The sequence below is a fragment of the Monodelphis domestica genome, chromosome 3, assembly GCF_027887165.1.
Source record: "Monodelphis domestica isolate mMonDom1 chromosome 3, mMonDom1.pri, whole genome shotgun sequence".
Classification (NCBI taxonomy): domain Eukaryota; kingdom Metazoa; phylum Chordata; class Mammalia; order Didelphimorphia; family Didelphidae; genus Monodelphis; species Monodelphis domestica.
Genome location: NC_077229.1, coordinates 12,895,518 through 12,921,877, shown reverse-complemented (window position 1 = coordinate 12,921,877; position 26,360 = coordinate 12,895,518). Strand labels below are relative to the sequence as shown.

The following is a 26,360-nucleotide window of genomic DNA, read 5'->3' as shown; positions in this document are numbered from 1 at the left end:
CCTTCTGGATTTTTCCCAATTGGGAACCCTAAAGGTTTCAGAATGCCTCCTATTCCTTATGTTCTTAGATAATTTTACTTTTCTATTCCTAAATGTTATGACAAGAAATGCTAACATGCAAAAAATTAAAACTGAATTGCAGGCCAACATGCAAATTCAATTGGACAATTTCAAATACTTCTTACATGGTTGAATGGCAAATACTGACCCCATCCAAAACATATCTAATTTTTACAAGCCTGTTCCTGAACCATTAAGAGAGGTAAATCCTATTTCCCCCAGAATAGAGATGGAAGAACCTCTCCTATATCCCAGATGCAGAACCACCTCTCTCATGCTCTATAACTCCTGCTTAATCTTATCCCCCTTCTCCTTCTCCTGATGACTTACCCTCTCCTGTCCCTTCTCCCATTCAACTACCAGTTCCATCCCTGAGAAAGTATCAAAAGTAACAAAACTGTTCCTCCCCAAGCTGCTTTACCTTTTCCCAATTCCAATAAATTCCTTTTCCCCTTAAAGTAAGTGCCAAAAGTAGGACACAATGGGGATGTAGTAACCCTAAGACACCACATACCTTTTACTCCACAAAAATAAATGAATTGACATGCAATGTTCCCAGTTATGAAGAAGATCTATTTCTGGTAACAAAAAAGAAGGCTGACATATTTTTTTTCAATATAATACATCTTATAAAGGCATTGAAAATTCACTCCAGGCTTTTTCAAAGGAATGTGAGGAAAAAAATCATTTCTCAGGTCAATAAAATCTGAGGGCATGATGTTCACAATAGTCAGCACACCGGCCATCTCAAGATCCTGATTGGGATTATAACAACTCTGAAGACTATTTGAAATTATATCATTGTAGGGAGGCTATTCTAATAGCAATGAGAGATTGTTCTGAAAATACGGATACATGGACAAATTTTGAAAACCTTAAGAAATCAGATGATGAGACACCCTCCAAATTCATGGATAGGGTCATTAAGTTTGAGGGTTGGTACCTATACTTTGACCTTTCTAAAGAAAAGGATATTAGACAAATTAGGAGACACTTTGTCCACAACTCTTGAAAAGTAGTCAGAAATTATTTTAAAGCTCATTGCCCAAGGTGGCCTGAGATGGATCATGAAGAGTTTGAGAAAAACTGTTTATGTTTCAAAAGACAACAAAGAAAAACAGGAAGAGACTAATGATTTCATGGAAACAATTAGGAAAGAACTAAAGTATTTAAGAGATAGGATTTATAAATAGGAAAAAAGGCATGATACTCAACCAATGGCACTTGCACCTGTCCAAGAATCTAACTATCGATCCCTTACTTGCTACTTCTGTGAGAAGGGCCACAAAATGGTAAACTGTGGGAATTTATTCAAGGCAATCAAAATAATATGCATTTTAATAACAACTGCAGAAATAACAATTATAGAAATAATAACTATAATAATGATTATAGGAATCACAATTTTAGGAATGATAACAAGTTTAGGAATAGAAATTGGGAAAATGTTAACTCAATCTAACTCATGCCACAACAGTATATTTTAAGTGGAGCTTGTCCCCAAACTACTCAAGGTGCTAATGCCCCTTAGGGGGAGTCCAAGGAAGTACCCAAATACTATGAAGGTGTATAGCAGGGTTGGGACACAGGAATCCGAGGATACAACCTTTGATTTTCTGGACCCCAATGTTTTACTGTCCATTGTCCCTATCCAGTGCCCCCCCCATACTGATGAGCCCCATGTTACCTTAAAGGTTGGTAACACCTATTATGATTGTCTTTTGGACACTGAAGTTTCCAGGTCTCTGTATTAAAGAGTACACCTGATTCAGATTTCAATTCCATTGGCTCAGTGAATGTAATGGGGATGTCAAGGAAACCCCAAAAGGTTAAAAAGCTCTGCCCTAGATTGGTGTGTGTAGGACCCCTAGAAGTACAGCATTTTTTCCTCTTGATGCCTGGCTCCCCTATAAATTTGGCTGGGGAGAGCTCTTTTATGCAAGCTCAGAGACACAATAACTTGCTCTCCAGGTGGCTCCATATCACTGGAATTGCCTAAGGAATCCTTAACTTTGCTCAGTGTACTTCTTTCAAACACTCATAAGATGAAGGAATCTCAGACTTTTGAAATCCCAGCCAATATACCTGAGTCTCTCTGGGCCACATCATCTTCTGATGTTGGACTACTTAAATTGGCTATCCTTGTCCAAATTAAAACTAAATGTAGCCCACCTCCTTCCATTCCTCAGTACCTTCTCTCAAAGAAGGCAATAGAGGGTATTACCCCTGTAATAAATTCATTAATTAAATAAAGCATTATAATTCCCTGTAAATCTGAATACAATACGCCCATTCTGCCCATTAAAAAGCCAAAATTGGATGCCCATTATCACCTCTACTATTTGACATTGTACTAGAAACACTAGCAGTAGCAATTAGAGAAGAAAAAGAAATTGAAGGCATCAAAATAGGCAAGGAGGAGACCAAGTTATCACTCTTTGCAGATGACATGATGGTCTACTTAAAGAATCCTAGAGATTCAACCAAAAAACTAATTGAAATAATCAACAAATTTAGCAAAGTTGCAGGATACAAAATAAACCCGCATAAGTCATCAGCATTTCTATACATCTCCAACACAGCTCAGCAACAAAAACTAGAAAGAGAAATCCCGTTCAAAATCACCTTAGACAAAATAAAATACCTAGGAATCTATCTCCCGAGACAAACACAGGAACTATATGAACACAACTACAAAACCCTCTCCACACAACTAAAACTAGACTTGAGCAATTGGAAAAACATTAACTTCTCATGGGTAGGACGAGCCAATCTAGTAAAAATGATGATCCTACCCAAACTTATCTATCTATTTAGCGCCATACCCATAGAACTTCCAAATAAATTTTTTACTGATCTAGAAAAAAACATAACAAAGTTCATTTGGAAGAACAAAGTATCAAGGATATCCAGGGAAATAATGAAAAAATACAAAGGAAGGGGGCCTTGCAGTCCCAGATCTCAAGCTATATTATAAAGCAGTGGTCATCAAAACAATTTGGTACTGGCTAAGAGACAGAAAGGAGGATCAGTGGAATAGACTTGGGGTAAGTGACCTGAGCAAGACAGTCTATGTCAAACCCAAAGACCCCAACTTTGGGGACAAAAATCCACTATTTGACAAAAACTGCTGGGAAAACTGGAAGACAGTGTGGGAGAGATTAGGTTTGGATCAACACCTCACACCCTACACCAAGATAAACTCAGAATGGGCGAATGACTTGAACATAAAGAAGGAAACTATAAGTAAATTAGGCAAACACAGAATTGTATACATGTCAGACCTTTGGGAAGGGAAAGACTTTAAAACCAAGCAAGACATAGAAAGAGTCACAAAATGTAAAATAAATAATTTTGACTACATCAAATTAAAAAGCTTTTGTACAAACAAAACCAATATAACTAAAATCAGAAGGGAAGCAACAAATTGGGAAATAATCTTCATAAAAACCTCTGACAAATGTTTAATTACTCAAATTTATAAAGAGCTAAATCAAGTGTACAAAAAATCAAGCCATTCTCCAATTGATAAATGGGCAAGGGACATGGATAGGCAGTTCTCAGCCAAAAAAATCAAAACTATTAATAAGCACATGAAAAAGTATTCTAAATCTCTTATAATCAGAGAGATGCAAATCAAAACAACTCTGAGGTATCACCTCACACCTAGCAAATTGGCTAACATGACAGCAGAGGAAAGCAGTGAATGCTGGAGGGGACATGGCAAAGTAGGGACATTAATTCATCTCTGGTGGAGTTGTGAATTGATCCAACAATTCTGGAGGGAAATTTGGAACTATACCCAAAGGGTGATAAAAGACTGTCTGCCATTTGATCCAGCCATGGCACTGCTGGGTTTGTACCCCAAAGTGTTAGATTTAAATTAGTTTTTGAGTGTTAAATAGTTTTAGATAAGAGAGTGGGAGCCATAAAATGTGATAATTAAAATGTTTGGGAACAAGGGAAATATATAACAATTATGACCACTGAAATATGTTTTCTACTGTGTCTTGGGTTTATATAAATATAAGATGGTCGCTAGGGAATATATTCCCAATTTATGAATATGCCCAAGCCAACTGGGTTTTATAGAGAAATTTAATTTATAATACACTGATTAATCAATAGAAAAAGAGAGAAAGTAAGAAAGGAATAAGAATGAAGGGCCTCAAGCCAATAAGGCCTAGACCTCAGTCCTAAGAGATAAATCAGTCAGTTGGTTTTATCACTCACCCAAGATCTCTCTAGGTAAGGTCTTCTCATGCCAACCTCAGGCTCCACCTTCAAGAGAGCCTCCTTTCAAGAAATGTTTCCAGAAAATTCTCCTCCTGACTCCTCCTGAGTTCACCTTCCACTGCCTCCTTCAAGACCTCTCCAGGAGCTCTCCCTCCAGGACCTCTCTCCTCTCAGACCTCCTCCAGAGCATCAACCTCCCTCTCTTTAAGCAAACAATCTAAGTTCCCTCCCCTCAGTTCTCACATCTACCAATCACTGTCGATGTCTCCCCTGTGCCAATGGTGGCTCTAGCTTAACCTAGGACTGCCCAGAAGTCTGTTCCCTTTGCACATGTCTGTTGAAGGTCATATTCTCAAATAATTAAATCTTGATCTTTGCTGCAGCCCTTCCTAAATCCTGTTACTCTGAGTAGGGTGGAGATTGTAGTTTCCAAGACCTGGTTCTGTCATTCCTAGTATCTCTATTGTATCAATTCTAAAATCAATCATGACTCAAAGAACTTCCTGTTCTATGCTTAAGCATAGGTCAAAGCCCTTTCCATTGTTTAGCAAAAGGTTTCTGTCCTAAAGTAGACTTAAGTAGAAGGATCCTCCCATGCCAAGGAGTTTCATATTCCAATAGAGTTCTTACTATCAGTAGGAAATTTTTTCAAGTATGAAATTTCCCAATGGGGAAATTTCCAACATTCATAAGTCTAAGAAATTTTAAGGTTTACAAAAGAGATAATAAGGAAAAAGACTTGTACAAGAATATTCATAGCTGCACTCTTTGTGGTGGCCAAGAATTGGAAAATGAGGGGATGCCCTTCAATTGGGGAATGGCTGAACAAATTGTGGTATATGTTGGTGATGGAATACTATTGTGCTCAAAGGAATAATAAGGTGGATGAATTCCATGGAGACTGGAACAACCTCCAGGAAGTGATGCAGAGAGAAAGGAGCAGAACCAGGAAAACATTGTACACAGAGACTAATACACTGTGGTACAATCGAAGGTAATGGACTTCTCCATTAGGGTCAATGCAATGTCCCTGAACAACTTGCAGGGATCTAAAAAACACTATCCACAAGCAGAGGATAAACTGTGGGAGTTAAAACACTGATGAAAAGCAACTGCTTGACTACAGGGGCTGAGGGGAAATGACTGAGGAAAGACTCTAAATGAACACTCTAGTGCAAATACCAACAACATGGAAATGGGTTCGAATCAAGAACACATGTGACACCCAGTGGAATCGTGCATCAGCTATGGGAGTGGTGGTGGGAGGGGGGTGGGGAGAGGAAGAGAAAATGATCATTGTTTCCAATGAATAATGTTTGTAAATGACCAAATAAAATAATGTTTTTTTAAAAAAAGCCAAAATTGGGGCCTGATGGCCAGCATCTCTATCGATTTGTACAGGATCTTAGAACTGTGAACAATCACGTTATAAAAACACCCTGTAGTTTCCAACATAGATACTATTATTTCTTCTATTCCTAGCATAGCTACATACTTTACAGTAGTGGACTTGTGTTCAGCCTTCTTTTCTATACCTTATACATGAGGATTACAGGCATATCTTTGCTTTCACCTGGAAGGGCTCTCAGTGGATATGGGTTCCTTTGCTTCAAAAGTACATGGAAAGTCCTGGCTTTTTTGCACAAATTTTGAGCCAAGACACAGACAATATAAAATTTTAAAACAGTATGTTAATTAAATATGTAGATGATCTACTCTTGGCTTCAACAAATGCTGAAGTGTGCTAAGAGGATAGAAAGCACCTCCTCTTGGAACTACATAAAAGAGGACACAAGATATGGAAGGAAAAAGTTCAGCAGTGTCTCCCCAAAGTAGAATATTTGGGCTGATTTTAACTACTGGTGTCTGTTCTATTTCTCTTAGGTGCATTGAAAATATCCAAAAATTAAGTGCTCCTACCACTAAAAACAATTGAGGGAGATTCTTGGAGCAACAGGATTTTGTCAGCAGTGGATCCCTTTCTATGGGAAAATCTCTAAGTCCCTTGTAGCACTCACAAAAAAAAACTCAGTCCTTGAACCCCTTAAATTAGAAATGGAACACCTAATAGCTGTTTCAAATTTAAAACAGTCTATTCTGTCTGCCTCTGCTCTAGGCAACCAAATTATGATAAACCATTTACCCTATATGTATATGAACAGAAAGGGCTAGTTTCAGGTGTTCTAACTTCAACTTTTGGGACCTGCTAAACTTCCAGTAGCCTATTATTCAACCTAGCTGGACCCAGTAGCTTCTGGAGCACCACCATGCATTATATGAGCAACTTCCATGGCCTTCTTAGTAACCAAATAAGCCAATCTGGTATTGGGGTGCCCTCTGACCAACATGAGGTCAAGGCATTGTTAAGACACAGGACACAGGCATTTACTGACCAAAGGATTACTAGGAATGAGATAAACCTATTAAACAATAAACATATCACACTAAAATGCTGTGGAATCCTTTATCCTGCAATCTTCCTCCCTGATTTGCCAACTTCCAGAGGACCTTTACATGATTTTACATCTTTAGTGTCCATTGCTGATAAACATCATAATGACTTATTGGATACCCCTTTGGATAATTCGGATTTAATATTATTTACAGATTGTTCTTCATTTATGAAAGATGGCGTGCTCTATACAGGAGCTGCAGTTGTTACCGAATTTGATACTCTCTGGTCAGCTTCCTTACCCTCAAATGTAAGTGCACAAGGTGCAGAATATGCCTATATCATTGCAAAGGAAAAAAGAGTCACAATTTACACAGACTCCCACTACACCTTTGGCATATGTCATACTGTTGGCATGCTATGGCTCCAGAAGGAATTCTTAACATCACCTGGAAAATGTATTGCCAATAGAAGACTTATTATTGAACTTCTTTCTGCCATCCAGCTCCCTGAAGCCATACCTGTCATTCACTGCTCTGAACACACAGGTGGCACTGACCCTGTCTCCAGGGGAAATAACCAAGCAGATATCACAGTCAAACTAGCAGTCTTAGAAGGACCTGAACTAATTCTGCCACTAACAATTACCGATGATTTGGATCTATTCCTTTGCTATAATGACAAGGAAGTGGGAAAATGGAAGCAAAAAGTTGAATCAAAACAGATTAATAGAGTACAGGTGTAATTTGAAGGAAAACCCTTGCTCTCTAGGAGTTTTTATCAACAAATTTACCATCTACTCATAAAAATGTTCACTTTGGCACCCAGGGCATTGTGGACTCTGTTAAAAGAGTATGTATAGCCATCCAGTATAACTACTATAGCCTCTAAAGTATGTACAGCCTGCCCTATCTGCCAGGCTTTTAATCAGCAAGTTTTTCATGGAAAAGCCTTTGGTGGACACCCTCTCACTTACACACTGTTTGAATGTTTACAAATTGGTTTTATTTTTATGCCAAAAGCTGGACAGTATATATTTTATTTGATCATGGTCAATTAGTTGACTAGGTAGCCTGTAGCATTTCCTACTGCTTGGGCCACATCTGCTTTTGTTGCCAGAGCCTTTTAAAAGAAACCATTCCCTGTTTTTGGCCTGCCAGCACATATTGACTCAGATAGAGGAACTCATTTTACTGATTCAGTTTTATCACAAATTTATTCATGTTTGCAGATAACTCCTAAATTGCATACACCACATCATCCCCAGAGCTCCAGCCAAGTTGAACAAATGAATAAAGAACTTAAAACTGTGATTGGCAAATTGTGCATGGAGACACATTTAAAATGGCCTGAAATTCTACCTCTTGCCCTTTTTTATCTCAGAAGCAGACACAGGGTTATTTACACATCTCACCATTTGAGATGCTATTTGGACATCCATCTATTCAGGTACAACCATTAACTCTGACTATACCTCATTGTTAGGAGGGTATACAACAATTGCTACATATATCAGACTATTACAAACAAAATTGTGAGAACTCCATGACTCTTGAGCTGCTGTTCAGGGAGGCCCCATAGACTTCTCACTTCATGATTCAAACCCAGGTGATAGTGTGTACATAAAGTATTTCAAATATACTGGGTCAATTGAACCTGCTGATGATGGACCATTCCAAGTTCTATTACACTGACATTATACTGACAGCTATTAAAATTGGGGAGAGGGACTCATGGATTCATTGTAGCCATGTAAAATGAGTACTCTCTGTTAATAATGAATAATTACTTGTACTGATTGTATTTGATCATTGATTATGATAAAACTTTCCTATTAATGGATCTGTACTATTTTGTTGCATTTTATTTGTGCCATACAGTATTTGTGCCATACAGATTTTTTCTCCCATTTTTTGTATTTGAAGCACATGTCACCAGTATTGAGAAGATCTTCTTTTAATTATTTTTGATTTTTGCAATAGAATAAGCTATAATGTCCATTTACCTAGCATATAAATGTATACCCCAAAGCTTTAGAGTATGGAAAACTGCCATTTATTGATAAATGTTATGGGACTGTGATTAATGATTGTGTCTGATTCTAGGAAGTGGGATCAAAAAAGGAGCACAGACTTCATCTCTATAGTGCCATAGAAGCTGGGATTGATGAACTTCTATGCCAATACAAAAGGACTTGAACCTAGTATGAGACTCAAGGTTGCAGTGCTTGACATATGTTAAGATGCAGGATTCCTTGAACCACACTCCTTGTGAAATACTTTCTATCAAAGTACCTAACAATTGGCTCTTCTGGCTCCCCTATCCCTGAGAAATGATGAAAGATCAGACCAGGGAATTGCACTTCCCTTTGACACAGAAATCTAGTCCTTTTTTCTCTCTTATAGTATGGCAACTTCCTGTAGTCCTGGATTATAATGGGTAAATACAATATTACTTCATTTTTTCCTACAGATTTGTGGGGCAGAAATTTAATTTAATTAGACCCTAATACAAGGGCCTGTTATGAATTTATTTTTGTTTTATTCAAGAATTTTATTCAGAAATCTCCCCTTACAAAATCATATTTCAAGAAATAATTAAAGAACATTACACTTATAACCTAGACCCAGAAAGAAAAAAATGGAAATAGAAATAGTCATCAATCACTTTATAAAAGAGTTTCCACAGTGAAAACTGCCAGGAATATTATAGCTAAATTCCAGAGCAAAGAAGAAATAATTCAAGAAGCCAGAACGAAATCATAAATCATCATGCAGCCACAGTCAAGAGAGCACATGATTTAGGAGTGGTGGGCTTAGATCATGACATTTCAAAAGAAAAAAAGTTAGAATTACAATCAAGAATAACCTATGGTGCAAAATGTATTATCATTATTCAAGAAAAAATATAGATACTCAATGATGAAAAGACTTGGAAGGATTCCTGATGAAATGAGCAAGCTATATAGAAACTGACTTTCCAATATCAGAGTCAACTGAGGCATAGAAGTCTATATATGAAAGATATATCATAAGGAACTCAAGTTTAAACTGTTTATATTTCCACATGGGAAGAGGATACATGTAACTGCTAAGAATTTATCATTATTAAGGCAATCAAAAGGATTCTACACACACAAGGATATGAGAATGAATTTGTCATTTTGAGGTGATGCAAAAAAATTCAGGAGTAAAATGAATGGCTTAAATGATACTGAAAGATGAAACACATAGAGTGAAATGTAGTATAGTGATCGATCATTGAACTGTAAGTCTAGGGATGCCATTTCTTGTCCCTACTCTTGCACCAATGAATTGGAGGATGAGGAATAAACATTTTAACTTTTCCAGTCTTCAGTGACTACATCTCTGTAATGGACAAGAATATCCAGGTTTCCTCTCAGATTATTTCATGAGTTGGAAACTAAATGACTTCAATTCTATTTTTAGCTTACACTCTGGTTAATGTTGCAGGAGAGGTTCACTTTTCCTGATGATTAAGGCAACTCCATGGTGCAGCAATGAGAACATTAAACTAATGTCAAGGAGACCTGAGGTTAAATTCTGCCATAGGAACTTATTAGTTTCAGGATTTTGACAAGCTACTTAGCTTTTCTATGTCTCAGAATCCACCTTTGTAAAATGTGGCTGATAATAGCATGTACCTGAAAGGTTTGTTGTGAAGACAAAAGAGATACTTCTGTAAAACACTTTTAAAACCTTAAAGCATTTCATAATTCCTATTTTCATTGTTGCTATTATTATTATTATTATTATTATTTTGGTTTCAAAAGACACGGAATATTTCAGGTTCATTATGACTCACCTGTGGATACTTGTAGAGGTTGAGCAGGGTCCCCATCTGGACAGAGAGAGCTGAGGTGACCCCTCCAATAACAGCCACAGACCTGTCCTGCTCCCAGCAGCTATAGTTAGGGATGGGCTGATCCTCTCCAGAGAGCCAATGCAGGGAGCTCTCCAAGGTTCTCTCATCACTGTGGTAGGTGTTGTAGAGGTGGAATCCCAGGGAAATGTTGGGCAAAAGTTTGGGATCCTTGTTAATCTCCTCTACAGCAAACAGTACTGATAGGGCCTGCTGATAATTTTTGTGCAGCCATCTACGGGGGTGTGATAAAATATTAATAAAGTTTTCAAAAAGAATAATTTTCAGAAGGAAGAGTTCCCCAGCCAGGCAAGTCAAATAATATATAACTAATGAAGGACTTCAATAGTTTTTCAGCTCATTTCATTTGTATTATAAACATACATTTCCCATGTTCCTTGTTCCAATATTCTTCCCCTTTTCTGAGTACTGAGATAGTGTTGACTACTGACTTTAAGATCTTATGTGATTCTATCTGTCTGAGTCACTCACTCATTCCACAATAGGCATGGAATATGGGTATATATTAGATCCTGTAGAGAATCTGCATCATCTTTGACTCCTGAAAGCATATATCACAATGGGGGACAGAATATATAGATCAGTAAATGTAATGTGAGGGGAAAGGGATATGTTAAAGGTCAATGGCACTGACATCTAAGAAAGATGAGTAGAGGTAGACCACATACTCCTGAAGAAAGAAGGGAAGGCTCTATGGAGGGCATTATGGCTCACAAAAGGTGAGGATTAATTTAATATATGAGTATTTGTGGAAGAGGAGAGGAAATTATACAAACACTCATATAGGTATCAGAAAAAAGGTACTGTGAATTTGGGCTTTGGGTATAAGATGAAGGTCCTGCATGACCTTTCCAAAACAAGATAAGGACTTCACTCAGCCTTCCTTTTTCCTAACTCCCTTCCTTTCTGGTGCAGGTACTAAGACTTGAAAAATTGTCTTTTAAAAGATTTCTGCTTAGTAAGTTTTTAACCAAGAAGTCAATAAAAAAGAAAAAGATAACTATTATTTTGACAATGTTATAAAAATATATCTAACCAGTAAGATTCAACCAGTAGATTCCACATCTCAGAAAATCTGGTCCTGTTTTAACAGAGGCCAAAGTATTACAGGTCAGAATCAATTAATGTGAAAACACCCACAAAATTTTCAGTTCTGTTTAGAGAAGTAACTTGCTTGGTTTCTGGGAATTTCAGATTCTATGTCCCTTCTTTCCTGCTCTGTTTATTTTCTATTTAATTTGAATGAGTGATGACAGAAGAAGAACCACTGCTTTTATAAAGGAGTGCTATTCTTAGAAGAAAATTGAAAGACTGCATGGTCATTTTATTAAAGGATGTGTCAATGACATTGTCTCTGGTCAAAGACCTTGAGAAGAGGATGGCTCTTTTTAAACAGATTTTAGGGAATAATAACAAAGAACCAAACAGTGAGTGGCATCGTGGAGTTAAAGACAATATGACTCATTACAGAGCTGAGTTGTGGGGAGCAATATGATTGTTTTGAAATTTGTTAATAACGGACTAGTAATAACCCCCTCTTTTTTCTCTGCGAGTAAAATATTTTCATTATTGAGTTTAGGTACAATGTTTAGACATAAGGGATCAGACCTTTAATATATCAAGCCAGATTTCCTTTAATCATGCCTTGGTGGTGTTAAGACACTTGACCTGACTCTCTCTTGTTCACATGAATCCTCCAAGGTTTGCTAATTACTTGAGGCAACACTAGAACAGTGCTTACCAGGATTGCTGGATTATAAAACTTAATAAATCATTTTACAAAGTGTCTGCAATGTATAGAGAGTGAATTCAAACTCTTCAGGTGGAGTATAGATTTATACTAGATATTTTTCTAAAGTTCCAGAGCAGGATGCAAATAGTACAATGTGGTCTACCAATAATTCCATCTGAAAGACCTTACCATGTCAGGGGGATGCCTCTGAAATTCAGCAGAGGGACTAGTTCTTCCATTCAAATCAAAAAGCATCTTTAGAGAGTATGCATGGCTTTCTTTGGATGTTCATCAAACAATCAGTAGAGTAGAATTACAATACATAATTTCTCTTCAAGTCAATTGGAAAGCAGTACCAATGTGTTTCCATTGTTGAGTCCTCTTACCAAACTCACCTTTTCACCAGAAATATCTGGGTATTTAGACTTTTTTCTCCGTGGGCAGAAGTTGAGATGTTCTAAAACCTAACTATATGAATTTTTAGAATTGTAGTCCTAGAAAGTGTTTTTTCCTTGTCCTGGGATAGAGATTTCTCATTTTGGATGGACATACTCACTTGGGGAAAAAAAACACACACATACAAAGTTCAGTGAAATCCAGTTTGGAAGTGTATCATGCTTGGCAATAGCAGATGTTGAGATTGAGGGAAAAGGGGAGACACAGAGAGAGACAAAGTAGAGGAAAGAGAGGAAGATAGAGAGAGGGAGGGAAATAGGATCAAAGCAAATGGAGGCAAAGAGACAGAGGGAAAGAGACAGACAGAAGGTTGATAAAATGTTAGAGACAGAAACAGAAGGAGAGACAGAGAGAAGGAGAAGGGAGAGGGAAAAAAGAACATCTTGATGGGGTAGTTGTAGTTCACAAAAACTTCCAGGTTGTGTCCCTTATTTAGGTGTCAGAAGAACTGCAGGGAAGACTTAATTGCTCTCTTCCCTCTTCCTTATTTTTGTAGCTAAGAGACAGCTGGTGCCTGATATTCACTTCCCTTATCTAACACTCAAGTCCCATAAAATTTCATCTCTTCTAGCACAAATCTACTCGTCCTGGTACTCTTGGACTCACAACACAGTCCCAGGTGTCGTAATGATAGAGCAAGGGAACATCCCATTCCCCCCTGGATAGGTGTGTGTAATGGTGATGGTCACTATTCTGTATTTGAGCAGGAAATCAACTTACTTTAATGATCTTTGTAGATTGATCTTATACTATAGTGATATACTATATTGATCTCACCTTAAATCACTCACCCTAAAAAACTCTGCATATCCGGAGACACTCAGACTGCCTCATTTCAATCAGTACCTTGGATTTCCTGCCAGACTTCCTGGGCTTCCATTTCAGTACAGTAACACACACACACACACACACACACACACACATATATACATAAGCTCTAGACACTAACCAGTATATCCAGGACAAGAATAAGGGTAAATTTAGTGATTACTTATTTCAGGATATTTCTTCGGTTTTCTTTGACCTCATATGCCCACTTCCTCTGACAGTGATGTTCCTGGGGGTTGTAGGTGACTGTACAAGAATAACATATCAGTTATTTTCTATAACTTCCTCTTCTGACTGGAAATTTCCCCTTCTGGGCATGGATTGCAGTCAAAGCAGCAAGTAAGGCTGCCCCTCCAAAGGGGTTTTCCTAAATCCAGGACAACAACTTTCACTACATACTGCACAGGGAACCTAAGAAAATATCCCACAGGCAGAAGACCAAGTTGAATCCTAATCTGCTTTTTATATCTCTCTAAGTGAAACTGTCCAGGAATTGGTATAATTTAGTCTGAAACCAATTTCTCTAGTGCAGACTTACAGAGGCTTAGATAGGAGTTTGTATTTGTGGACACAGAAATCTTGTTAAGTAATCCAGGATTTCTACTAAAGGAATTAATATAAAACAAAGCACAAAACTAGGGCCTGGCCATCAGCACAGATGCCAGTACATCTTGTTACAATCCAAGAAAGGTAGTCTGTTTCTACTTCTATTGAATACCTTTGGTTCAACCAAACTGCACTAAAGAAACAAAACAAGTCTTTCACAGACCGCTGGGGACAATCAGAATCCTCCAGCATCACTGTGGCGTCTCAGAAACATATTCCTAACAGAAATATATCCCCTAACTCTCACTCAGTCTTTATTAAAACTATGCCCTGAATATTCTTCTCTCCTCCCAATAAACTCAAGTCTACTGAGCCCTCAGTTTTATGCTTTATCCCACTTTGAACTAGTCAGTTTGGTTAGGTCAGTCTAGCCTAGACTGCATTATTATGAATATGTAACTAGTGCCAAGAATAATTGAGGGAAAAAAGCAATTTCCACACTCATTAGAGGGAAAAGATCTGATGGTGTATTTTCCAATGTCTGGGGAAGTGGGAGGAATACAACATCTTTGGAGAAGGAGGTTATAGGACTCTTAAAATAGAAAATTAACTTGTTTAGAGACATGCAAATGTGGAGAGGAAATTGGGCGGCTTTCATTACTCTGGAAAGGGTACATTTCTTCTTGATCCATATAATTAAAACTCAACAACAAGAATGCAGCCTAAGGATGAAAAAGTGGAACAGGCCTCAAGAACTTTTGCTGCTTCAGGTTATTAATCTAGTCCTAGGGGGCCTAGGTTCTACATTCAATGATTAAGTATCAAGACAAGGTTATGGCAGGCATGGCAAGACAATAAAAGCTTGAGCCTGCTCAGGACTGAGTTTCCTGGGTATAGGTACTTTGGAGGAGAGTGTGAAGGAGAAAATAGAGGTTGGATGGTTTCTCTGTTCAACTGTTAAAGTGAATCAGAATAGGGGAAATTGAGAAGAATGTAAAAATATTTCAGAGGCAAGCAGAGGGAGAGAACACCATTTTCTCACTTTGCAGGGGCCTGCCCTTCTGTTGTTTATAAAGACATCATTTTAGTCATTGTGTTGAAAATAAGCCCAGATGGATAGAAATGCACTTACTGATAAGGCTTACAAGCTTTGTTAGGAGGACTTTCAAAGAGTTCTGCTCCAGTTGCTCTGTTCACTTCAATTGAGAACAAGGATAAAAAGATGCCAATCACCAAGTCTCCATCCTGGGAAATAATGGGGTTATTCTGGTGGAAGCAGGGGAGCTTCCCTACTCTGTGCCCAGAGCCTGGAAGCTCCAGAAGCATCGACAAAATAAGAAAAGAAAGCAACTGAGAAACACTTTTCTGAATATGAGGCATTTCCCTGAAAATTATCCAAAGTTCTAAGTCTATGGAATCCAATAAGCCACTCAGACTAAAGTTGGCTGCTCTAGTCATAGACTGTGAGGAATTGTCCTGCTTTGTAGCTGCTTAGGTTCTGGTCTGCTTCACCTGAGAAAACATAATATGACATTAGTCAGGTCAATGTCCAAGACAAAGACAGTAAGTGCAAGATGAATGGGCTTTTTATAGTTTCATTTGCTTTAGGCAGAACTCTGTCTAATAGGATGCTTATTTTTAGACACTGGATGGGGACTACTCCTCCTACTGCAGACTCCACAAAGAAATCTTGGTGCATGATGGACTCTGGGGGAAAAGACTGCCTCAGGCATCTCCAACTGAGTCTTTATAGGCAAGGGAAAATAATAAATGCAAAATTATGCTTTGGATTCTTTTTTCCTTGCTCCCAGCAGGGACTCTAATACAGAAGTGCCTCCTAAGCAAAATAATTCTAGGTTCAACAAATGTCCTGTGAGGAAGAAACATCATGAAATGTTCCCTTATATCAGAATGAAATCATTACTTGGGTACTTTGAAAATGCTTTTATAGTGTAAACCTCAAAATTCCTTAGACTTATAAATGTTGGAAATTTCACCATTGGGATATTTCATACTTGGAAAATTTCTTACTGATAGTCTATTGGAATGGGAACCCCATTGGCATGGGAGGTTCCTTCTCTTCCCTTCTTCAGATTACTTTAGGACAGAAACCTTTTGCTGAACAATGGAAAGGACTTTGACCTATGCTTAAGCATAGAACAGGAATTTCTTTGAGTCATGATTGATTTTAGAATTGATACAATGGAGATACTTGGAATCAATCTCCACCCTACTCAGTCCTAACAGGATTGAGGAAGGGCTGCAGCCTAGATCAAAATTTAATTATTCCAATCTCTACCCTACTCAGGTTAACAGGATTTAGAAAGGGCTGTAGCAAAGGATCAAAGATTTAATTATTTGAAAATATGACCTTCAACAGACATGTGCAAAGCCTCTGGGTGGTCCTGGGTTAAGCTAGAGCCTCCATTGGCACAGGGAAATTGATGGACAGTGATTGGTAGATGTGAGAACTGAGGGGAGGCAACTTGGATGGTTTCCTTAAAGATCAGGGGGGGTCTGAAGACTCGAGGGGGGTTGAGGAGTTGATCGGAGTGGTGGCAGTGTACTCTGAGAAGCTTGCTCTGAAGGAAGCTGAAGGTGGGGGCCTCTGAGACTGTTTCTCCATTTTGGTCACGTGAGTAATAGGGACTGATCTCCTTTCTTTGCCCCAGCTATCTAAGGGCTTGGGCCTTTTGGCCCAGCCTAAACAGAAGGGGTATTTAAGCCCTATTCCTTTCTCTCCCTTTTTCTCTCTCTCTATCTCTAATTCCTTTCTTCCTCCTATTGTAATTAAACTTCATAAAAGATTGACTGCAAACTTGAGTTTTCATTTAGGAATTACATAGCTGAATTCCTTGGCGACCTTAATTAATATATATCAGTCTTTTAAAGTGATTCCCTTCTAACAATAGATAGAAGACATGAGGTCAAGTTGAATAAAATGAAATGAGCTAACCATAACAACAAAAAGGATAGGAAGAGGTAAAATGGAATAATTATCTCAGATGAAAGAGGCATGAATAGAAGAGTCACAAAGCAGGGCAGGAAGAATTGAGGGTTTGGTAGCACCAGAATCCTGTCTTATCAGGTTTGGGTTAAAGAGCAAAATACATATAGAACTCAAAGGATAAAAGTCTTATTGTCATACAGAGAAATAGAAGGGTGAGGAGATAGGATAGGAGAGGGACTAAGAGTTCCCTTAAATGATTGAGGGTGGCACTTAATGGACTAAAAGGGGGGAATGTTGTGGAAAGGAAATAAGACTGACAATTTGTGGGGGAAGGGCCCAACTGGGAGTGGCAGTTGGGTCTTGTGACTAGCATTTCCTTCCCTCTCTTCCCTTAACTCCTCCTTACCCCATACAAACCTCCCTTTATTCCATGTTTTCCAATCATCCCATTTCCTTTCCCAATAAATATTACAATGTAGATGAATAGAAAAGATTGCAAGGGGATCAGAAAAGGGAAGCATTCCCAGAAGGGAGCACATTTCAAAAAATCAGAGTGAAAGATGAGAGGATAAGAGACTATTCATCAGGGAAGGATAAGGAAAAGATTTTAGAAGACAATTTGTAATAAGAAATAAAAGGGCAGAATAGGTGTGGATAAGGGAGGAATGTTTGGAAGGGGAGATAGAATAGGAACCAGCAAGTAAGGAAAAGGACAAGGGAGGAAACCTTAGAAGGGTGAGTGAGTCCATTTAGAACTAAAAAGGCAAGGGAGAGTATAAAGAAAGGATTATAAGAAGGGATTTTCAATGGAGAGGTAGTGGAGAAAAGATACTGGATATGAGGAAGATTATGGCTAAAAAAGAAGAGAAGGAAAAATAGTGAGGAAAATAGAATGGAAGGAAATATACAATGAGCAATTATAACTTTGAATGTGAATGATATGAATTCACCCACAAAATTGATACAGATAGAAGATAAAGAGCTAGAGAAAATATTCTCTGCTTGGCAGATGCAAAAAATAGCACTGTACCCCAGAAACCCAGGCTGTCATCTGGGAAACTCCCTTGCTTTGCATCCCCCTGACTCTGAACCTGGAAACACCCAATAACCCCACCCAGGGTCTTGAGATGACTATCTACCCTTGAACATCCTGGAGACTTAGGATGGACAAAGAGATGAATCTTCATGCCTCCAGGCAGAACCCAGCCAGGTGACCACCTCACCCCACCAAAATGCCTGAGGGCTTACTACTCTAAGTCATGTCCCCACCAAGGCATAGGTTCTGTTGTAAAAAGGTATAAAAACCTCAGAACTGATGTCGGGGAACAGCCTCTCCTCCCATGCTGTCCCCATAGGAAACAGCCTTTCCTTTCATGCTGTCCTCCCAAGGAACTGCTCCCCATCTTGCTGTTCTACCTTGCTATCCTCCTGGCCACTCTCAACATTACTCTCTAAATTAATAAATCTCTTTTTGTTTTTAAGCTAAGTTTTGGAGTCATTGCATGCTTACAAAAGGCATCCTTCCTGAACCCAAAAAGGTATCCTTTCCTCACCCATAACAACAGGAGTTGTCTTCCTGTTCTCAGACACAATTAAAGTTGAAATAGATGAAGTTGAAAAACACAGGTATGGAAAGCATAATTGTTAAAAGGTACTATAGATAATGAGAAACACTTTTAATATTAACCTTATATGCACCAAACTTTATAACGTCCAAATTAGTAGAGGAAAACCCAAAAGAATGACATATGGAAATAGTCATGAAAACAATAATGATGGGGGACTTCAATTTTCCCCTTAAAGAACTAGATTAAGTATAACCAGGTAATAAAGAATGAAGGAAAGATGATGAATAGAATTTTAGATAAACTAAATATAATAGCTATCTGGAGAGAATTAAATGGAAAAATAAAGAGTATACCTTGTCCTTAGCAGTATGTGGTACCTTTATAAAAATTAACTGCATATTCGGGTGCAAAGACATTAGAACTAAATATAGAAAAAAAGAAATGTAACACCATCCTTTTCAGATCCTGCAACAATAAAAATCATAGAATGTCTTAAAAATGTATTTTACAAAAAGGATTTGAACAGTCCTAAAATGAACTTCCTAAAAAAAGAACCAGGATGTGAAGATTAAATTTAACTCTCCCCTGATTATAACAATGAAAATACTTAACTCTCCCCTGATTGTGAAGATTAAATTTTAACCCCTGCCTATTTTTAGATTTTAATCCCCAAAAAGTGTAAACAACCTACTAAAAAGTTAAGAATGAAGATCTACCCATTTTTAGATTTGATCACCAAAGGTGCAAACACCCTATTTCACACAGTGAATGGGGAAAGTCTGTGACCCACTTGTGAGATAGTGGATGATGAATCAGAATTGACTGACTGCCTTCTGGGCAGTCCCAAAACAAAGTGTCAACTGTGATTGGTAGACGTAAAACTAGGGAAGACACAGGAACCCAAAAGAAGCATCTTGAAAGGGAGCTGTTACTTCCTTTGAGAGATCAGTTCTTCATTTTTTGAAAGTGGAGCCTTGAGGAATTCTTCATGCTTTTGAATTGAGGCTGGTGAAGAGGGATAGAAGAATCTGCTGACTGGACTGACATGTGGTGAGTGAAAGGCTGACTCTTAACTGCTGGATTTTCCTTAAAAAAAAGAAAAAGATCCTCTGGGGAGACCTACTCTTGAGAGACACTTCCCAGGTCCTCGTGCTTGCTGAGGCCAGCTGAAAGTAATTCTCCTTGCCCAGAAGGGCTGTGAGTAAATTACTTAGTGCTCAGGCTAGATATCTTTATCCTCTCTCTGATTTCTTGATTCACTCTTTCTACATTTTGTAAATAAATTGTAAATAAAATCTGTCTGGAATTAATTAAATTCCTGGAGACCACACTCTTAAATAATCAAGTCCAACCCTTTAAAAATTAACCCCATTTCCCCCTTACAAGGACCAGATGGATTCACAAGTGAATTCTATCAAAACATTGTAAGATCAACTAATTTTATTATTAAATAAAATATTTGAAATAATAGAAAAAAAAAGAGTTTGGCCAAATTCCTTTTATGGAACAAATATGGGATTGATATCTAAACCAGGTAGGGCAGGACCAGAGGAAGAAAATTACAGGCCAATATCATTAATGAATACGGATGCAAAAATCCATAATAAAATACTATCTAGGAGACTTTAACAATACATCACAAAAATCATACATTATGACCCAACAGGATTTATACCAGGAATGCAGGTATGGTTTAATATGGGGGAAACTATCAACATAATTGAGCATACTGCTAATAAATGTAATAAAAATCATGTTCATATCAATGAATGCAGAAAAAACTTTAATAAAATGCAATACCCGTCATATTAAAAACACTGGGAAACATGAATAAATTGAGTTTTTCTTAAATGATATGAAGCATCTATCTAGAGCCATGATTAAATATTATTAGGGGGTAAGCTAGAAGTTTTCTTAATAAGATCAGTAATGAAAGAAGAATGTCTGCCATCATGAGCAGAATTTAACAGGATATTAGAAATGCTGGTAATAGCAATGAGAGATATGGATAACCTTTTTTGTTTCAGTTCTCATCTACAACTTGCTGTTAAAGTCATGTTATCACAGACTCAACCAGTGTGAATCCATGCTTCTCCAGCATTCTAGATGTTTGTGTCTGTCCTAGTTATGAAGTTGGAACTTTGCTACAAGTTTAGGAGTGTTCTTGTTGAATTACTTGTCCTTCTTTTGCTGTAATAACTTATTTCCTCAGCTGTCCCAAGACTAGTCTTCATTCACATAAGGTTTAGTGTAGAATGTTACCCAACGGAAGTCCAACTAATCCTGGTTTCACTGTAACAGCTTGAATATAGTACTTGCCATATGTTTGAAGTTAGAGACTAGAACTGAAATTTTGTATCTATATCTCCTTCTCCAGTTCACAAAATGTTTCTGAATATTCACCTTCCCATTCAGAGTCTATTTCGTCATAAGCCATGTAATTCAACTTCTCTATAAAATCTCCTCCATTATCAACCCCTAAGCTTGCATACATTTTTTCCAATGGTATGCAGCTTACTCTGTGCCCAAAGAATAACTCTTCGTCATTGTGTTGGTATGAGTTTGTTTGCAGTGGTTCTAGATATTCTATCTTTTCACTTGCATGCCACACATCCCCTTCCTCATCTCCCTCTTCATAAAGCTTATAAAACTGGTATGGCATTTGTTCTACATCGTCTTCATCCATTATAATTACACCTTCGGGTATCCCTTCAGATTCAGTGTCTAAATCTGAATCAGAGCCACTAAATGCAAACACTATGCTTTTAGGATTTTGTTTGGTGCCATGTGAACTCTTGTCAGATGTTGGTAACTCTGGCTTTGCTTTGTGATCTAAGCTTTTGTCACCATCTTCTGTGTTAATCAAGTCAGTTTCTTTTTGTTTCTCATTGCTAAGCTTTTGAATGCCATTTTGAATTGGTAAACTAGATGGTATGAGGTTATGCAGATCTTCTTCACTGTTAATAATCACAGGTCCTACTCCAACACTAATCTGGGGTTTATGTTTATTTTCTTTCCCACTTGACTGTGTAGAGATAGGAATCTTTCCCTCTAAAGTATTTGTTCTGTAAATAAGGTTTGTACTTCTGCATTTACCCCTGCACCATCAGTAATAGGATGTGTGTCTTCATGTCCCCCCCCCCCCATAACAACATGTATTTGTTCCTGGTTTAGTAGCCAAGGTGCTCATAACTCATGATCCATTGTTCATGACCTTGCTACACTCTTCCAGGTGCTTATTTAACCCAGTTCATTCTTCTTGATTTAATTCATTTCCAATGAAGTCTTCAATGGAACATGAAACTAAACCATGGCAGTTGCCTTGGCCAGATCCTCCTGTGCCCCATAGAATGTTGGTACTAACTGAATCCTTGGTTGTTACTGCCATTCCATCCCCAGATCCAAATTTAACTGCAATGTCACCTCCACTACTTTGAATATGATAATCTTTGTGTTCAAAAGCAATGTAAGCTTCATTATCAGTTATTTTTCCCTTATCTATAACACTCACTGCTGGATGGAAGATACTAGCATCTGATTCAAACTAGATGCATTTACAAAGGGTACCTCTGCCATAAAGCTATTGTCAGAATTAACCGCATCAGGTGGGACTTCTCTGAATGTTTTTTTAGAGCCTTGTCATCATCATCAACAGTAACCTTTAGGGAATTGAAATTATGGGTTTCTGAATCTGTCACTAACTTTCTCTTGAGTTCTTGTGACTCTTTCTTACTCTTCCTTTTGCATAATTCAATCCCATTATCCACTCTACATTGGAAAAAGTTTTCAAGGGAATGATTTGATTTCCTTCACAGACTCTTCCTGTGTGGTTATTATATAGGTCTCATCAAATTCTCTCATCTCATTTGCAATTTGAGATATTATTTCATTAATTTCTGCCTCATTTTCTTTAACCTGGCTCTGCCTTTCCCTTGCTTTATTGCAATGGCTATCATTCACAGAATCACTTTCTTGCACCAATATCACACTATTTCCCAACTTTTTTCTATTATTTTTATCTGCAGCCCCATTATTACTATTTCTTCTATCTCCAAATGCCTGGCTTCATAATTCCCGTTTAATAATCTCTGAATACTTTGGTTTAGCTCCACTTTCAATTGCTTTTTTGCATTTCTTCCAGATCAGGAGTTTGTTGATAGGACTTCAACTTTCAGTGAGAACAGCAAGTTGATTTCTTGTACCTAGTACCTGTATTATGTTTGTCTCTGTTAGTACTAGCCTATTTCTTCTTTAAGAAACAGTCTTTGATCAAGTGCCCTTTCCAGTGGCAAAAGAAACACTCCCTAGTGTCCTTTTGCACTGATCTTGCTTGGTAACTAGGTTTTTTCTGGAAAACAGGTTTTGTGTAAGTATTTGCTGCATTTAGATTTTTAATTTCTTCTATTTCCTTTTGCTTTAAATCTTTTTCAGTCCTCTAACTTTTCCTTAAGATCTTTAACTTCCTTGCACTGATCTGAACTATTTTCATATAGGTATCCTGAAGCCTCTCTCAATTCTTTAGGGAAGCTGAATCATACTTTGGGAAATAGTTTTTAAAGAATTCCTTAAATCAGGTGTGCAACCCCTCAGAAACTGTCTTAAGTACATGGCCAGCTGTCTCTTCATTGTCTGTTTCTACACCTAAAATTGCCTCTGCCATTTCTGACAGATGGTCAATGTATGTGGCAGGATGTTCCCCATTTTCCTGCCTGATCTTATCAAATTTGGACCATGCACCAGGTTTAGAACAACATAGTTTGATTACTTGGAGCAAATCCTCCCTGCATCATTTGAGATATGACATACATGTCAGATTGGCGAAATCTAAATCAATTCTTTCATCTGGGGTGGACCAGCTTGTTAAGTTGGTATCAGACCTAGTTTTCTCCATGAATTTCCCTCTTTCATGGGAGCTGAATAATTCTGATAAAAGAAATTCCAAATCTTTAAAATCAGGATCAAAGATCCTGATTGCTCTCTTCAGCTCCTTGTGGGCTTTAAAGGGATTGTCCACAAATTTTGGAAATCGACGTTTAAAGGACTCAAGTTCTTGTGGAGTGAACTGTCTATGGGTCTTAGAGTGAATGGCACCAGCATTCCTTGTTAGCTTGGTTACTTCCTTCAATTGATATATTTTCTCAGGGGTACTAGCAGCCTGGTTCTCATTATCACTGTTACCCTCACTTAACTGAGATTCATTCTCAGGTTGCTCATTGTCCTTGCCCAAAACTAGATCTAAACCCCTTTCCTTAATGAGTTGTTCAAATAGTGCCTTAATCATTTTTCCCAAATTGTTGTCAATTGCCATAACCTTCTCTGCCTTTAGGGGAACAATAAATCTGTAAACTTTTCTCACTTGGGTTAGGGTCTGCAACATAGCCATGAATAATATATATATATTTGTGCCAGATTTTGCCATAGAACTAACTCATTTTGGAAAGGTAATTGTAACACAGTCATAGTCAAGTTTCCTACATAATCCACAGTCTCTACTACCATTTGAGTCAATTTACTGTAAATGATATTGTAAACCCAATAGCTAGTGATGGCTGCTATGATCAACATACCACAAACTACCTGTTTAAACATCTTTACTATCTTTCCTGCCTGTGGGATTATTGGGTACTGTCAGATTTGGGGTGCCAATTGTAATAAAGAAAATGTAAGCTGATTGAAACTTTTACTTGTTGAGATAGAGAGGGTAAACTGAGGGGAACTTTTTACTTTTTGAGATAGAAAGGACAATTATTCCTAGGTTACAATAATCACATTATACCCCCTCCCCTGCACCCACCCTTCCCACAGCTGATGTGCAATTTCATTGGGTATTACTTGTGTCCTTGATCAGAACCCACTTCCATGTTGTTGATGTTTGCACTAGGATGTTCATTTAGAGTCTACATCCCCAACCATATCCTGCTTGACCCAGGTAATCAAGCAGTTGTTTTTCTTCAGTGTTTTTACTCCCACAGTATTTCTGCTGAATGTGGATAGTGGTTTTTCTTGTAGAGTCCTCCAAGTTGTTCAGGATCACTGCATTGCCACTAATGGAGAAGTCCATTACATTCAATTGTACCACAGTGTATCAGTCTCTGTGTACAATGTTCTCCTGGTTCTGCTCCTCTCACTCTACATCAGTTCTTGGAGGTTGTTCCAGTTCCAATGGAATTCCTCCACTTTGTTATTCCTTTAACTACAATAGTATTCCATCACCAGCATATACCACAATTTGTTCAGCCATTCCCCAATTGAAGGGCATCCCCTCATTTCCCAATTTTTTGCCACCACAAAGAGCGCAGCTATGAATATTTTGTACATTTTTTCCTTATAATCTTTTTGGGGTACAAACCCAGCAGTGCTATGGCTGAATCAAAGGGCAGACAGTCTTTTAGCACCCTTTGAGCATAGTTCCAATTTGCCCTTCAGAATGTTTGGATTAATTCACAACTCCACCAGCAATGAATTAATGTCCCAACTTTGCCACATCCCCTCCAGCATTCATTATTTTCCTTTGCTTTCATGTTAGCCAATCTGCTAGGTGTGAAGTGATACCTCAAAATTCTTTTGATTTGCATCTCTCTGATTATAAGAGATTTAGAACACTTTTTCATGAGCCTATTAATAGTTTTGATTTCTTTAACTGAATATTGCCTATTCATGTCACTTGCCCATTTATCAATTGGAGAATGGCTTGATTTTTTTGTACAATTGGTTAGCTCTTTATAAATTTAAATAATTAGACCTTTGTCAAAGGTTTTTGTAATGAAGATTTTCCCCAATTTGTTGCTTCCCTTCTAATTTTGGATGTATTAGTTTTGTTTGTACCACAATTTTTTTAATTTGATGTAATCAAAATTATTGATTTTACATTTTGTGTTTTTTTCTAGCTCTTGCTTGGTTTTAAAGTCTTTCCTTTCCCAAAGACCTGACAAGTATACTACTCTGTGTTCACCTAATTTGCTTACAGTTTCCTTCTTTGTATTCAGGTCATTCACCCATTCTGAGTTTATCTTAGTGTAGGATGTGAAATGTTGATCCAAACCTAATCTCTCCCATACTCTCTTCCAGTTTTCCTAGCAGTTTTTATCAAATAGTGGCTTTTGGTCCCAAAAATTGGGATTTTGGGGCTTATGATAGACTGTCTTGCTTAGGTCATTTACCCCAAGTCTATTCCATTGATCCTCCTTTCTGTCTCTTAGCCAGTGCCAAATTGTTTTGATGATGACTACTTTATAGTATAGTTTGAGATCTGAAAAATGCAAGTCCTCCTTCCTTTGCATTTTTTTTTCATGATTTCCCTGGATATCCTTGATCTTTTGTTCTTCCAAGTGAATTTGTTATGTTTTTTTCTAATTCAGTAAAAAAGATTTTTGGTAGTTCAATGGGTATGGCACTAAATAAGTAAATTAATTTGGCAGGATTGTCATTTTATTATGTTAGCTCATCCTATCCGTGAGCAGTTAATGTTTTTCCAATTGTTTAGATCTAGTTTTAATTGGGTGGAGAGTGTTTTGTAGTTGTGTTCTTATAGCACACATGTTTGTCTCGTCAGATAGATTTCTAAGTATTTTATATTGTGTAGGGTGATTTTAAATGGAATTTCTCTAATTCTTGCTGCTGAAATGGGTTGGAGATATATAAAAATAATGATGACTTATGCGGGTTTATTTTGTATCCTGCAACTTTGCT

General features: G+C 37.7%; 1 protein-coding gene across 1 annotated transcript in view; it reads right to left on the bottom strand.

Annotated features, from left to right (window-relative positions):
• Nucleotides 1–15,479, bottom strand: part of VN2R558 (vomeronasal 2 receptor 558) — a 38,821-nt gene extending 23,342 nt beyond the window's left edge. The window contains exons 1-2 of the mRNA NM_001099567.1: nt 15,286–15,479; nt 10,514–10,805 (exon numbers count right to left, since the gene is read on the bottom strand). Of these exons, the coding sequence (NP_001093037.1) occupies nt 10,514–10,805; nt 15,286–15,479 (486 nt within the window). The remainder of the gene's footprint in view (nt 1–10,513; nt 10,806–15,285) is intronic.
• Nucleotides 15,480–26,360: the final 10,881 nt, after the last annotated feature.